At 34.7% G+C, this 15,279-nt stretch overlaps 1 protein-coding gene across 1 annotated transcript; it reads left to right on the top strand.

Annotated features, from left to right (window-relative positions):
- The first annotated feature begins 385 nt into the window (after positions 1-385).
- On the top strand, positions 386-13,534 carry LOC129279761 (eyes absent homolog 1-like). The gene is made up of 6 exons (XM_054915824.2): positions 386-471; positions 6,909-6,967; positions 7,514-7,677; positions 8,390-8,504; positions 9,358-9,580; positions 10,428-13,534. The coding sequence occupies exons 1-6, from the start codon at positions 415-417 to the stop codon at positions 10,506-10,508; spliced, it is 699 nt and encodes a 232-aa protein (XP_054771799.1). The 5' UTR covers positions 386-414; the 3' UTR covers positions 10,509-13,534.
- Positions 13,535-15,279: the final 1,745 nt, after the last annotated feature.

The raw sequence follows: 15,279 nt of genomic DNA, 5'->3' as shown, positions 1-15,279 counted from the left end.
TTAGGTTTATTGCCTGTCCATGAACTGAAAACAAAAAATAGATATAGAAATAGACAAAAAAAATGCAGTTTGTACAATGTTGCAAAATGAACTCTTGTGAATTTTTCCTTTTATAAAATGTAATCTTGTTATAAATTGTTCTGTATTTAGGATTAATATCAAGCCATGATATATCATCTACCTCTGATTTAGCTGTCTGAAAGGATTTTTTTTACCAGCTACATGTATCTGTCTCTGATTGCCTATTGCTTTTTGTGTTTTTTTACCTCAAATTTGTTCTCCAATGTTTTAATTACCCACAATGTTTAATCAGCTATCTTTCTCCCATATCACTATCTATACATTTACCTTGGTTTGTTCTCACTGTTCTTAATTACCCAGGATGCTCCAGCAGCTGTATCATTAGGTCTTAGAATGGAAGAGATGATATTCAACCTTGCAGACATGCATTTGTTTTTCAATGATTTAGAGGTAAGAAACTTGTACATTTGGACACATTTGCCCTTTATTCAAACTCCAGTTTACATCAAAGAAAATGTAACTACATAGGTAGTTGTATCTGACAATAATGCCAGTCATTCATGATATCATTTTTAGCTAAAATGTTGTTTTGTAAAATGGAATGACAAGTTCGATTTTATCAGCCATTGATAGCAGAAGACAAAGTTCAAGTAAATATCCTGAATGTCTTCATTCTCTAGGCATGAAATTTTATTCATAATAAAATTATATTTGGAAGGGGAATAGCTGGGAAGAGTCAATTTTGAGGAGATAAAAAAAGATATTAACCGTTATTTCACTATTCATCTTCATAAAGTTTTTGGTGACATCATTCCTGGAGATTCAAATGATGAGATACAAGTGGGAGAGGAAAAAAAAATCTCAAGACAAAGAAAGAAGCATGTTTTGTGTCAATTTGATGAATAATTGAAGTTAACAGGGCAAGAGGCAAATACACGGGGATGAAGCTTGGGAAACATGGCATATACTTGTCCCTAGAGGGGGTAGTATTACATGACGGAGAGGGAATCCCACATTCCGCGCAGTGGTAAGATGATGTGAAGTAGTACTACTCCTCGCAAGCTTTTTGTTTCGTTGAGAGAGTGGGGGATTACCGCAGGATTAGACGTTACGCACTCGAGAGATCGCCAAAGACGGGCAAAATTATTCTTCTTTAATCCTTTGAATGTAGCCTTGAAAATCGTTTACCTTTCCTTCTAATTTCTAGAGATTTTCCCTGATTATTACATCAAGTGCATTTCTTCACCCTATTTCATTCCAACACTGTACATCAGTTTCAAAAACCTCACTATCTTCTCAATGTGTTACCATCTTTTCTCCCGTTCCCTCAATCCCAGTACGGACTCAATTGAGGCGAGCAGTGGAACTGGGATTGAAATTGGTTGAAATTGCAAAGGCAAGACGCGGGGGAGCGACATGAGGGAATTACCAAAATGCTCATTCCTCCCCTACATCTTGCAAAACTAATCAAATTTTCTTGTCATTTTTGTCGTCGTAATCTAATTTTCATTTCTGATGTGATCATTGGTTTGACACATCCCATTTCCATCCTAATTCTCCCTTTTTATTTTGTCATCCTTCTCGTTCTCTTTCTTATCCCTCTTTTCCTACTCTCACTCTCCTGTCCTGTCCATCTTTCTATTTTATTTTCCTATCCAAATAGTCCTCTCTCATTATCTCTCTTTTTGATTGTTTTGTTCTTCTCTTTCCTCTTCCTTTTTTAATCTTTCTATAAATTTTATTTCGAACATTCATTTAATTTTCCTCAAGCCAATAGTCATTGGGAATGAAAGAAAAAGAAATGTCCAATATATGAATATGAATCTGAATTCAAATGTAGTCTTTAGTGTATGACAGTTAATATAATATAGGCCTATCAAATCGTCCTGGTCGCAGATTATGTGTATGATCGCCAAATTAAATGGTTGCCCTGATGCAAATTCAAAGAAGTAAAATTTCAAAACAGGAGTGATAATGAAATACTTTTTTATGCAAACAGTATGTATGTCATATCTGACAATTGTAAAATGTATAACACAAGTTTGTTGCTCAAAGTGTGGAAGGGGTCTCTCGCTCCCTTCTTTTTTTTTTGGGGGGGGGGTACATGTTTCACCCATTAAATGTGAAACCTTGTTGAAGTATTGGAGAAGAAGAATAGATATTGCAAAAATAAATACCTGTTTGTTATATTTGGCATTTTCCATTGAACATGCACTGTGCAAGTTGAATATATGGAAGGAAACCATTAGCCAATTATTAGTTTTGCATACAGAATACAGATCATGGACCGTTCAAAATAAAATTCCTCAAACTGTAACTGACCTCGGGCCTACCTGAATCAGATAGGCCTTGTACAGAACCTATAAAGGAAACAAGTGAATATGGACTTTTCTTTTCAACAAAACTTGTAAGTTTGGTAATGAGGTGTAGAATGGCTGACTGTAATAGTTGAAAAATGACTTGTTATTGAATGTTGGCAAAAAGAAGGAATATTATGAAGAACACATTCGGTCATGACAGATGAAATAAACGGGGAAAAGGTTATGAGGAAAGCAAAAATCAAGGAATTCAAAAGCAAGCTATCAGAAAATGACCATAAAATGGGGGGAAAAGAACGAATAAATACCACAAGAAGATTGCCGGAGGCGGTGTACCTTTATTCCCTGTTATTATTCTAAACATTTCTAAGACAGGCAATTAAACCACGTATAAACATGCCAAAGCTGCCTGCCTTTGGCCAAAATCCTTGGCCCAGGCATGGCCCAGGAGAGAGAGAAAGAGAAGACTCATTCAAAGACCTACTCCATTAGAGGCCTACTTACTCGCTTTTTCTTTAATTCACGCTCCATTCTTTTCACTTACTTCTTTACTGGTAGTGTGGTTTTAAAGCTGAAATCCCCAGATATTCAAACAAGTGATACATACCATTCATTGCTATTTTTGCTGTGTTGATATATATGTAATTTTTAAATGAATAGAATGTAAAACGTCATTGTGATATACATGTAGGCCCTACATGTATATATGTAACATCCAAATTGCATATCGTTCGGATGCAGAATGTTAGAGTTAGGCCTGTATGGTTCTCTAGGAGCTCCATGGTAATAACTATAAGCGGAGCATGAAAGTTGCCATCTGATAGACAGAAAGTAATAAAATAGCCTTAAAAACGGACCTACATGTACTAAAGCTTTTCGACATGCACTCATCGGAGTAAAATTGCATGAATGAACAGAATGCTAGAACTAAACGATATATAATAGAACCAAAAGAGACAATGGACGCTAAAAGATGAGCTGTGATTGGCATTCGAGATAAACAAATTAACAGAAAGTAATAGGCCAACTTTCCCATTTGTTTGTCAGAATTAATTTTGAAATCTTGATAAAAAGAAATAAGTTGTTTATGTAAATTTCTTTGGAAAGCATAACTTCTGACATGACCCTTTGTGGATCAATTCTATCGTATAGATGCAAAGTACCTGTATGTAGACGTATTACTGGTACTGGTAATTATTATGATAACCAAACATTGCTTTAGCCTTTAAGAAAAGTTTAACCCTCTCAAAAGCTTGCCGGGTGAAAAAAGAGGAAAATTTTCCTAGCTGAAATTGCTGTATGTTTGGACTATTATATGTATTGAAGGATTATAGTTTTTTTCTTTCTCGCACATTTGGAGGAAAGATGTTGTGGAATTAAATGGAGCCTGAATTGAAGGAGAGTTTAAAGATGCCCAAAAGGCATTCCCATTTATACGAGCAACAGTCAACAAAATCTGCACTGTCAAAATCACAAAGTAAGAAAGATTTTTGCAACAGTTTCTTTGGAGAATTCTCTGGGGGATGGTAAAAAGAAAGTTGATCGTTCCCATGTTCCTTCTCACTTTGGATGCATATGCAACTCATTCTCGGGCCAAAATCCGGCTTTTGTTGCATGTTATTTAGAAATAAGGGTGCGTCCTTCCTCATTTTATGCTAAATGTAACGCTGATCATAGACTTACATGTATCAAAGGTATGTTTATGACCAGCGAAAAGACAGTTGCTGGGAAAAATTATGAATGAGATAATTATGATAAGTATTTCCGGTTTGATTAAGATCGCAGCATAATAACTCAAACCGATCCTTACAAAAAAATTGCGTCCCCTCCAACTTCGCCTCCAACATCAGTGTAGCATTCACCTCAGAGTAAAAAAATTGCATAAATGGGATTCTATTTAGAGAAAAAAATGAAAATAAAAGAAAGAATAAGAGGGGTCAAATGGGAAAGATGGGGGAAAATCGGTCAGTGAATATCTTATTAATCCATTCCCCTTTCTTATTCTCCATTATTAGTTTGTACTGTAGCTTATTTGGACCTCTGGAACTATAGCCACATTTGAATTTCAATTTCTTGAAAGCACTCTTATAGGAATTTCATGATATAGGCCTGCTGCCTGCCAATAATATTTTCCTCATGCTTGAGATAAATCAGGCAAGGCTGTATATGGACAATGTGCTAGACTAAAGCAAACTATGTTGAGCAGGTGAAAGTAAATGATTACCACGGTAATTCTGATGATAATTACATTGATTGATGATGATCTGTTTAAGTTCATTTTCCACGATATAGAAATAGGAAATTAATTATGAATAATTAATCAAAGACCTCCATACAAAGAAAATGACAGGATGGAGATAAGGAGATAGCTATCCTTAGGAGAGAAAGTGCCATTTTTCTCCGGAGGAGAAATCTATTAAGGTCGCCCGTCTTGCGCTGGTGTGAGGAGTGCTAGGATTTATCAGGCATCGGGGACCGCCCTGCTCGCCTTGCTTGAAAGCCCTGGCATCAAAAATAATTAGCAGCACATATCATTAAAGCCTGCAGGAAACCAGGATCATATAAAACTCACAATGACAAGTGAACAAAAGGATGGGGAGTTTTAATCGGATGAGAAAGGGATGGAGATCATTCGTATTAACAGCTGTTGATTTCTTCTGGAAACAAGTGTTCAAACATACATTAAGTCCGGAAAGTATAAAAAAAAAAATAATAAGGACTGAGGGCAATCAATTTAGCCCCCAAATGTCTGATATAGACCATGAAGGCCTAGGTATATATGTTAATAGCAGAATAAAAAGCCCTGTAAATTGGCATATGATTACATTAAAAAACTAATATGGAATAAAAAGAAACAGGACAAAAAGTAACCTCAATTTTTCCAGGCCTAATATTGCTTTCTGTAAACATGTTTATTTGAACTTTGCCTATTATTATTTTGATATGTTTATAGAGTCTTCAACCTTTAGCCTGGATTTTAATCCTTATCTATGGGTTTTGACTGAAATGCAGCCCTTATGATTGAGTGTATAGGACTAATGGATGCATAAATTACATTAAAAAAAAAACCAGCCCTATATTTTTAAGGGCAAGATAAATTGTAGGACTTTGATTTGCGCTGGTGTGGGGGTATACTCATTTATACCAGTCTCGTGGGAGTTGTCGATAGTCCTTCACTAATTGTGCTTTGATAAACACAGTGGTTGAGACCTCCTTTTCAGCGGCCTCGGAGCTTGATTAGGCAGGGTATCTAATATCAGCCGTGGTTGGCCCACCAGGGACCTGCTATTGAGGATGGGGGACCACCATTAACAGAATCTATCCTGTCTCATCTCATTAACTCCAAACTTCATCACAAATTAGCACCCCATTTGTCATGTGTCTATCGTCCTCCCCCTATTCCTTTTCTTATCTATGACGGTCTCCCGTCAAATAATGTTCCCTCTGCCCCCTTTTCCTTAAAGGAGAATGAAACCTTTGGAACAAGATAGCTTGTGTGAAAATAGAAAAATCAAAGAAACAGATCAACGAAAGTTTGAGAAAAATCGGACAAATAATGAGAAAGTTATGAGCATTTGAATATTGCGATCACTAATGCTATGGAGATCCTCAAATTGGCAATGCGACAAAGATGTGTGATGTTACTTGTGAACAACTCTCCCCATTACTTTAGTATATATTTAACTTAAATTGCCTCTTTTATCACATCTATCAGTAGATAATGTATTCTTTTTATAGAAGGGCATGTAATACAGATTTTTAAAGAATACATGTACATCATGGATAAAGAGTTTGTATCACCATAAGAAAAAGCAAAGAGAGACATTTTGAGGGTATTTTATAGTCCATCAAAGGGAAAGTTGTTCACATGTGACATCACACATCCTTGTCGCATTGCCAATGGCAGGATCTCCATAGCATTAGTGATTGCAATATTCAAATGCTCATAACTTTCTCATTATTTGTCTGATTTTTCTCAAACTTTCTTTGTTCTTATTCTTAGATTTTTCTGTTTCGACACAAGCCTACTTGTTCCAAAGGTTTCATTCCCCTTTAAGATCGTCTATTCTCCAACCCTGTGTACGAGCTCTGTCTTTGATGTTGACCCTCTATTTTCCATTTTCTTATGGTTCCTTTTTTTCATTTCTTCTCTCTCTCTCTCTTCTTCTCCTTTCTCTCCTGTTTCCTCTCTCTCTATATATATTCCTTGTAGGACCTACATTATATCTGCCCCACTCCCATTCCACTATCCTACAAAAACCACCCCATCCCCCTGTGCTTTGCTTTCTATTGAATTTCCCTGCCCCCCCTCCTTACTATCTCTCCTCTCCCGCAGCTCTTTCCCTCCGACATCCCTCTCTCTATCCTCAACCCTTTTACCCCCCTCCCCCTCCATTTTCAAAATTTCAATTTTTAATGTCAAATATCTATCCCCTTTTGTTCCTTTTCATTACCTTGTTTCACCCTTTCTTTGTTTAGTGTGATGTTTGGGTTCCTTCTGACATTCTTGAACACTGATAAAGTATTTACTTGTAAACTTTGAAATGTATATTATTATTTTCATTTCAGGAATGTGATCAGGTGCACATAGACGATGTAGCATCAGATGATAATGGACAAGATTTGAGGTAGGATACAAAGTTTTGTTGAGACATAATTGTGATAACAATTTTTGTGATTAAAGCAGCCTCTAAACAAATATAGAGGTATGATGAGAATTGCATTATGACTTGTTAATAATGTTTTTCAATATCTCAATCTTATTCACACATATATATAGATATTCTTATAGCTTTTAAGACACACTAGTAAAATGGGATAAGATCTAATTTGCTCTTCAACATTTAAGATTCCTTAGAGAGTGAGATTTATTTTACAATCTGAACAGATTTTTTGTGATAATATAATATCAGTGTTATGAAGTAATTAAGCAAGAAAAATAGCAAAGTTGCATTTGGTAACATTACTTTGAATAATCAAAAAGTCTCCATGAGCATTTCCTTCCCTCTTTATTACAAGCTTTGTTCAAGCAAATCATTTGATTTAAGAGATAATGCTACAACATAAATTTCTACTATATAAAACAACTTTCTATATTAATTTTGTATTGATGTTTTTGTATTAATTTTTTGATTTCATGATGATAATTTGTGTTCTCTCTTGTCTTTCTCAAGCAGTAATTATAATTTCCAGACTGACGGGTTCCATGCTGCTGCTACCAGTGCTAACCTATGTCTCGCTACCGGTGTAAGGGGCGGAGTCGATTGGATGAGGAAACTCGCATACCGGTATAGGAGAATCAAGGAGATTTACAGCTCGTACAAGAACAATGTAGGAGGTTAGTATCGTGATTAATTATTCAAGGAAATGGAGAAAGAAAACATTGGATAGGTAGATAGGTGGATGGATGGATTTAGAATGAGAGATAGATGGAAAGGGTGAGAGCAAAAGTGTTGAAGGGAGAGAGAAGTAGGGGGTACATTGAGATAGATTGATAATTACATCAGCATGTTATGGTAGTAGATTGATAATTACATTGGCAGGTTTAGGTAGAAGATAGATCAATATATATATAAATAGATACACACCAGGTCCAAGATATACATGTATAGATGTATTTCTGTTTATGTTTATGGTAACTCCCGTAGGAACTCAGCAGGACTGCGTTTTTGCTGGTAAACACCAAGCTGGTATATAACCAATTACCTAAGAAACATCTTACGTTTAGGTTAATCAGTCATTTCATTTATGGATTGATTTAAATTGGTATACTGATAAATCTTATTTGGCCAAATATTAGTACATGTATATTGATAAACTCTTTGATGATTAATATGAAAAATTATTTGAAAGTAGGCTTAATATTTTTAGTTTAAAAAATGTTAGCATGGCTTGAAAGAAAAAAATGATTTTCAGCCACAGTTCTATACTCGTCAATATTACTATACATTTCCTTCGCGTTCACAAGCAATGTAGTTTGTAGTGCAGATGGTTGTATCATTTAAAGCTCTATGAATTAAATTTACTTTTATTCTTTTTTTTTGTTTTAGGCTTACTCGGACCTCAGAAGAGGGAACAGTGGCTGCAATTACGAGCAGAGATTGAAGCTATGACGGATTCATGGCTCACCATCGCTCTCAAATCACTATCAATTATTCACTCAAGGTAAGAAATGAGTCTAGGTGTATCCCTCAACACAAGTCTTGTTTTATTCTTCAATTGCCAGAAAAATCTGAGTTATTTTTATCAAAAGTGAATCCAGGTTGGGGTGCAAGGGATGCACACTATAGCCCGTATTCTGAACTCGGGTTTAAAGTTGTAGTTTAACTATGGAGAGCTAATTGGGGGCACAAATCCCTAACAGTACACATCCAATGGATTAACTCATAAGACACCCAAATTGTTCATAATAATCTGGGAATAATACGTTTAGTATTTTTAAGTATTTTTTCTTTATAATGGAAGCAAAATATTAAACATAAGAAATATAAAATAGAAACATAATTTTCGAACTTTTGGCTCCCCATAAGTTTAGCACAGAGTGAGACCATGGTCTAAGTTAAACCTGACTTACGGGCCTATGTTTTGAGAATCACTCATTGAACATACACATTGATTTAGCTAAGTCTATTAAAAATGGTCACAGTTGCCCCTTCCATAACAAATCCTGGATCCACCAATGTATATGGAATATATTTTGTATCAAAAGGTGACTTGGAAGAAAAAAGGGGTAATGGTAGTCAAATACTGGATGACAATGTTTATATGTACATGTATGCCTTTCCTATGTTCATCCTTCATTCAGACACAATTTTATTCATCTCTGATTAAATCTTACAGAAAATAAGTCAGCGAATTCACTCAGAATTTATTCAACACACATCTACAAACTAGTTATGGTCCTCAGGCAATTTGTTTATACTATTTATGATGATTATAGTATGATGTAATTAAATACATTTTGCCCAAATATATTCTCATGAATTAAGAAATCTCTCTTGATATATTCTCCTGTCAGATCAAACTGCATCAATGTTTTAGTGACAACGACACAACTCGTCCCTGCCGTTGCCAAAGTCTTGCTCTACGGTCTAGGAGGAGTGTTCAACATTGAGAATGTGTACAGCGCCACAAGAGTTGGAAAGGAAAGCTGCTTTGAACGAATCGTAGCGAGGTTCGGTCGTAAGGTGACGTACGTTGCCATCGGTGATGCGAAGGATGAGGAGACGGCTGCTAAGCAGGTAAATTATTTTGACTTCATCTTCATTATAAAATGTCACCTACCACCCCAAAACTACCAATAAGTCGCCAGGTTGGTGTTTCATAAAGCTGTTCGTAAGATAAGAGCGACTTTATGAACGACTGGTGATCCTTTCTTATGCGCTAAACCGTCGCCAATGAATATACCATTTACCACAAGAAAGGATCACCAGTCGTTCTTAAAGTCGCTCTTAACTTACGAACAGCTTTATGAAACACCAACCTGGTAAGGTTCTCTATCAATAGCCAAAATAGTAATTTAGTCTCCAAAATCCAAAAATTAAAAAAAAAGCTTACCTGAAAGAGCAATTCTTCTTCTTCATACTGTGAAAGTTTAAAGTCGTGAAGTTGAATAAAAGAAAAAAAACAAGATTTTCTTGGACACTACTTTTTCAGACTGCTTGGAAGTTTCACTGAGATTACACAGTATGCACATCTCATGCTTGAATAGAATTTCAGTAGACTATGTTTGTATTTCATTGAATTTGTCATATCACTAAATTTTTTTAGAAAGTGTTCAAAGGGTCTTTACTTACAAAGCGAGGAACATTCTTGATAGAGGGCACTGGAATACATGTACGACCAACAGAAGAATTCAAATTTTCATGAAGAATCAGTCTGTGAAAAGCAATAGATTGCTCACAACACGTTTATTACATGCAATAGTAGGATAAGAGTTCAACAGTATTGTAACTGTTACCAAAACGTTAGACACATGTAGAAGCCTGATATAGGCTTTGATTAATTTAGTAATAATTATCCCAATTATGGATAATTATTGCGATAAAGATGATAATGATTTTCACTTATTTCTTGATTTTGTTTCAGTTGGACTTTCCTTTTTGGCGGGTAACGAGCCACTCAGACTTAGCAGCGTTACATCATGCACTTGATCTTGGATACCTCTGAATATCAATCCCGAACGATGCCATCCACCCCCACCCCCTCCTCCGTCACCCCCACCCCCTCCTCTGTCACCACCACCCCCCTAGATACACCATCGTTGATATATTTTCTATCTTGCCCCCTTCCAAACCTCCTTTTTCACTCCCCCTCCCTTCCCCCCCTTGTATCCTGGACATTCACCTCTTGGAAAATGCCATTGGTGCTAAAAAAATATGTGCGAAAGACTGATAAGCAGAACAACTCGATGAACTTGCCATAACAATGACATTCAAATGTAGATGATGAGATGCATAGGCAGAGTAATCTTCGGATGTTAATGGGCAGCTCGAACTTAGTTGCGTCGGGAAATATATTTAGACGCGGAGAAAACATGGTGAAGCCATCCTACGGAGACGATACTGCTGTTTCCATGGCAACTGGTGAATATATACATATATATATTCAGATCTGTGAATATTGGTATCTTTAAGGAAGATGGAGTGTCGTGTTTTGAAGGTTAATGTTGACCCCATGGAATCACTCAGGACTTTGGAGTCGTCTCCGTGTTTCTCTACGGGATGAAATAAATCAAGCTTGGTTTCATCGGAATGGCTCTTTTATTTTCCCTCTAAGAATCCTCTTAGAGTGTGGTATATAGGCTTTCGCTGCTCCGGAAGTCGGTTGTTCTTTTTCATTATTATAAGAGTTTCAGGTGTATATTTAATTTATTGTATTTCAGAAATAATGATATTTGTGATATTTTTTCCACCGAGAAATTATTATTGATGGGGAATAATCATGTAAGTGAAGATTTTTTTAAAAGAAATATAGATAATACATGTATACTAAAAAATTTCAAATGTCATTATTTCCTCCAAAAATAATTTCCAAAGAGTTTCTGAATTGAAGTTTTGAATGCAGTTGAATAGAAGCATGGGAATTCAAAATGATGTATTATTGCAAGAATTTTTAAAGGTCATTTTTCCCACAACATGAACTTTTTATCTTCCATGAAGACAAGTTGCTCTATAACATCCAGCAGTAAATGTATAATATCAGGACATAAATGAAATAAAGAAATGTTTTGGAACTGTAAATAGGAAAGTAGTTGTTTTTATAAAGACAGGTTACAGGCTGAATACAGTCAGAAAAAAGGCATATCATAAGAAGTAAGATATTTTGCGTGTCATGATTTAGTAGAAACTTTGTAAAATTTTCCCTTTATTATACTGTGCTTTGTAACAAAAAGTTTAGTAATTGATTGTAAAACAAATGTTGCAATTAATTGAATTGACAACAAATGTACAATCAATCATGAAATTCAGTTTTATGATCTATCACTAAACTCTGCGTTACTAGACCATGGATCTCGTTTCATAAAACTTGCTATCAATGACAAATGCACAATTCCTATGACAATTTTGCTATCAACCAATTAAATGCCACCATTTCCATAGCTTTTAACATTTCTTATTATTGAATGAAGTTTTATGCAACCAGACCCTATGTGAAATTACACATGTGAATGTTATTTATCATGAACTGGTTTTGAATGTAATAGTCTGTGATTTTTTTTTATAGAGTAAATTTTGAGAACAAAAATCATGTTATGAATGATGGCTAGATGAATATATTTTGTTTTCAAAGTTTAGTTTTAATATATTTGGCTTGTTGTTTTTTGTGTTCATATAAGGACATACCAAAGAGAACTAGTATTACTAAAACAAAAGACGGCCTTGTTGATTTCTGTCCACCGATTTGTGTTCATAGACTAGGTTTGTTTAATTGTTCTCGTTAGATAAATGATATTATTGAAAGATATTTCAAAGAGAGTCCAAACTTCCAACACAATTGAGATGTCCAGATAATCAATTTTGTACAATAAATCACACCTGCTTTTATATGTTGAACATAATTTATACAAGCATGTTTGTTTTTTTGAGACACCAAATATTTTAATATGTTCAATTTAAGTCTGTATGAAAACCGAGTCTTTTCAGTGAATGATTTGAACGGTCTCTTTGAATATTGATGTGAAAGTAATGTGTCATGGGATGTTGCAAAAAATATGATTGCAATATATTGCAAGTATCAAATTATTTCCGGTCCCTCGCACACATTCGGCACCCCTGTAAAATCTTGCGTACAAAAAACATAATTTTTCTTTCGCGTTTTCATGAAAGATGGGTAATGTTTAGAAACAAATACTTTGAGTTATTTTTGAAAATATGCTTTAATTGTTTTGAGTGTTTTTTTTATTTGGTGGGGTATTTCACTTCTAAGATGATAATAGATATCTGGACATACTTTGAGTTATTTTTTAAAATGGGCTTTAATTGTTTTGAGTGTTTTTTTTTATTTGTTGGGGTGTTTCACTTCTAAGATGATAATGAATATCTGGACATTGGACATATTGAACTTTGTAGAAAGCTTTAATTGGTTCTCTTCTGTCTTTAAGGGGGATCAATGTTTGCTAATTATTTCTCACTATAGGGCTGCTCCATTGAAATTTCCTACAATCATGGTTTATGTGCTCATCCTCTCGTGTATAAGGATGATGATGAAAGTCGATGCATCATATAGGACAAGTTTCTTCTACTGCATCTCCCTAATGGAATGCTCATGAGATATTGTTGTGTGGGAACTAGGGTATTTAAAAGAGATATTCTATCATTTTTCTTTCTATTTTATTTGCAAAAGAGATGTACAAGAAGACAATACTTATATGTATAAAGTGTTCATTACTTGATTTCATGTTGTCTGTATGTAGGTATTAATTATTCTTACTATTATTATTATTATCATGTGAAGTTTTAATATCGATTGAATATTTGTAAAGTAAGAGGAGATTTTGTGAACACTTTGCCAAAATGTCTAGTGATTTGTATAAAATGTGGTCTAAACCAAGCCGTGCTATGTTTCTTGACCGTGTTCACACCACTGAGGGTGAATATTGTTGTTTTGTAGCAAGTTCTGTGTTTTAAATCTTTGTTTGAACATGACTAAGTTGCCAAAGGATATTTTATAGAATAAACCCCCAACAACTTGCAGGGTGCTTAATTGATTTATATGTATAATGTCTCTTAAGGCAATACACAGTGTTACAGCAACATAGGGAATGGATCAATCTTATGTAGATACGAATGATTTTCCCAGGCTTGTAAAACCGTTTCATTAAAGTTGTCGGCACTGACTAAATTCTCAGTTCTGACAAAGTGTTGTGAAATCCTTGTTCTTGATTGGCTGAAAAGCACTGGTCTTCGACTGACTATTAAGTGCAGACAACTTTCATGAAACATCCTCTAACACTATGGCTCGTATTCTGAAGTCAGGTTTAACTTAGACCATGGTCTAACTCTGTGTGCTAAAATTATGGAAAGCCAGAAATGTCAGAATTTTCCTTACATTGTTTGTTTCTTATGTTTCCTGTGCTCTTTCCTAACTCGTGGATGGTGAAGAAAGCTATCTTATTCATCTTTCCGAAACAGTAAAGAATGATTTGAGAGTAAAATGAGCTGATACATTGAAATTCTACTGTTAGAGATTTATGCCACTATTGGCTATCCATAGTTAATCCACAACTTTAAACCAGAGTTTAAATCAAACCCAACTTCAGAATACAGGTCTATGTATTGCTTTTACATTCATACATACTTCTTCAAAACATAGTTCCATATAAAAAAATGATTCTGATTTTTTTTTTGAAGTATGAACTCCTTTTTCTAAAAACTTGACTAAGTGTGCTTCAAGATTGATTTTGGCTTCCTTTACCAAGTTTCAAGTATGTTTATTTTTATTTTCTCTTTTTGCTGTATGTGAAATATTTAAGTGAATATTATGAGAAGATCTATTATAATCCAGACATCCGCTGACTGTACATTTTTGGAAACTGATATGTGTGATTATCCCGCTCTTCTGGTGATTCAAAATGATTAATGAAAAATTAACAAAGATGATATTGCATGGACTATCAAGAAGCTCGAGCCCCAATTATTATTCTCAATTTAAGAGCTGATTTTGGAACGGAAAGGAATATTAAATGTTTCGAAGTAAGTCTTTATGAATTTTGCCAACTTTTATATGTGGGTAAAAACGTCTTGCCGTTTGTAATGCTGAATGAATTCTCATCTTTTTTTAATGGAATGTGTATCAGCTCTGAAAGTGTGCTTTTATACAAACTCATTGAAGACCTCTCTTCAAAATCATAGCAAAATACCAGTGAGAGATAGAGAGGGGAAAAAAAGATTTATGGTAACTTGCCACAGACTATGCTAAGTCTGGAATATGGTTGTAATATATATATATGAAATATATATATGGTCATTTGGAGTACCAAGATAATTGGTATATAAATCTTTGTTAACAATCTGTATAAAGATGGAAACATATTTGTTGTTATTTTTTTCTGTTTCTGTTTTTCAGTTTATAATGTGTATTGTATTTATGTGTGTTTTTTGGTGTTTTGAAGACTTACTGTTAGCTTTTTGAGGAAAGAACTTTTAAAAAGCAAGTCATTTTCTTTTCTTCATTTTTCTTTCTTGAAAAGATTATTAAAAACTGACTGACATGAAGACAAAATAAAGTCTGAATTTTTGTTTCATTTGTTTCTCATCTCGATATGTATCTTCTTAAACACCAAAGTACTTTAACCCTAAAAGGAAAGGGGGGCATAATGGCCCCCTTCAGTCCTCAGTACATCTCAAATAGCCCAGTCTTTTTAGGGTTAATAACAATAGAAACATCTATGCAGGATCTCACAGCCAAGATTTTTTATTCTTTTGAACTGGGTTAGATT

This window comes from Lytechinus pictus, chromosome 17 (genome assembly GCF_037042905.1).
Source record: "Lytechinus pictus isolate F3 Inbred chromosome 17, Lp3.0, whole genome shotgun sequence".
Classification (NCBI taxonomy): Eukaryota; Metazoa; Echinodermata; class Echinoidea; order Temnopleuroida; family Toxopneustidae; genus Lytechinus; species Lytechinus pictus.
The sequence above is the reverse complement of the archived record's forward strand: the minus strand, read 5'-3'. Positions and strand labels throughout refer to the sequence as shown.

Excerpts from the sequence above, each read along its gene's own strand:
- LOC129279761 (XM_054915824.2), top strand. The coding sequence starts at position 415 with ATGGAAGAGATGATATTCAACCTTGCAGACATGCATTTGTTTTTCAAT. Across the intron at positions 472-6,908 it reads TGTTTTTCAATGATTTAGAG|GAATGTGATCAGGTGCACAT; the intron begins GTAAGAAACTTG and ends TTTTCATTTCAG. Across the intron at positions 9,581-10,427 it reads AGGAGACGGCTGCTAAGCAG|TTGGACTTTCCTTTTTGGCG; the intron begins GTAAATTATTTT and ends ATTTTGTTTCAG.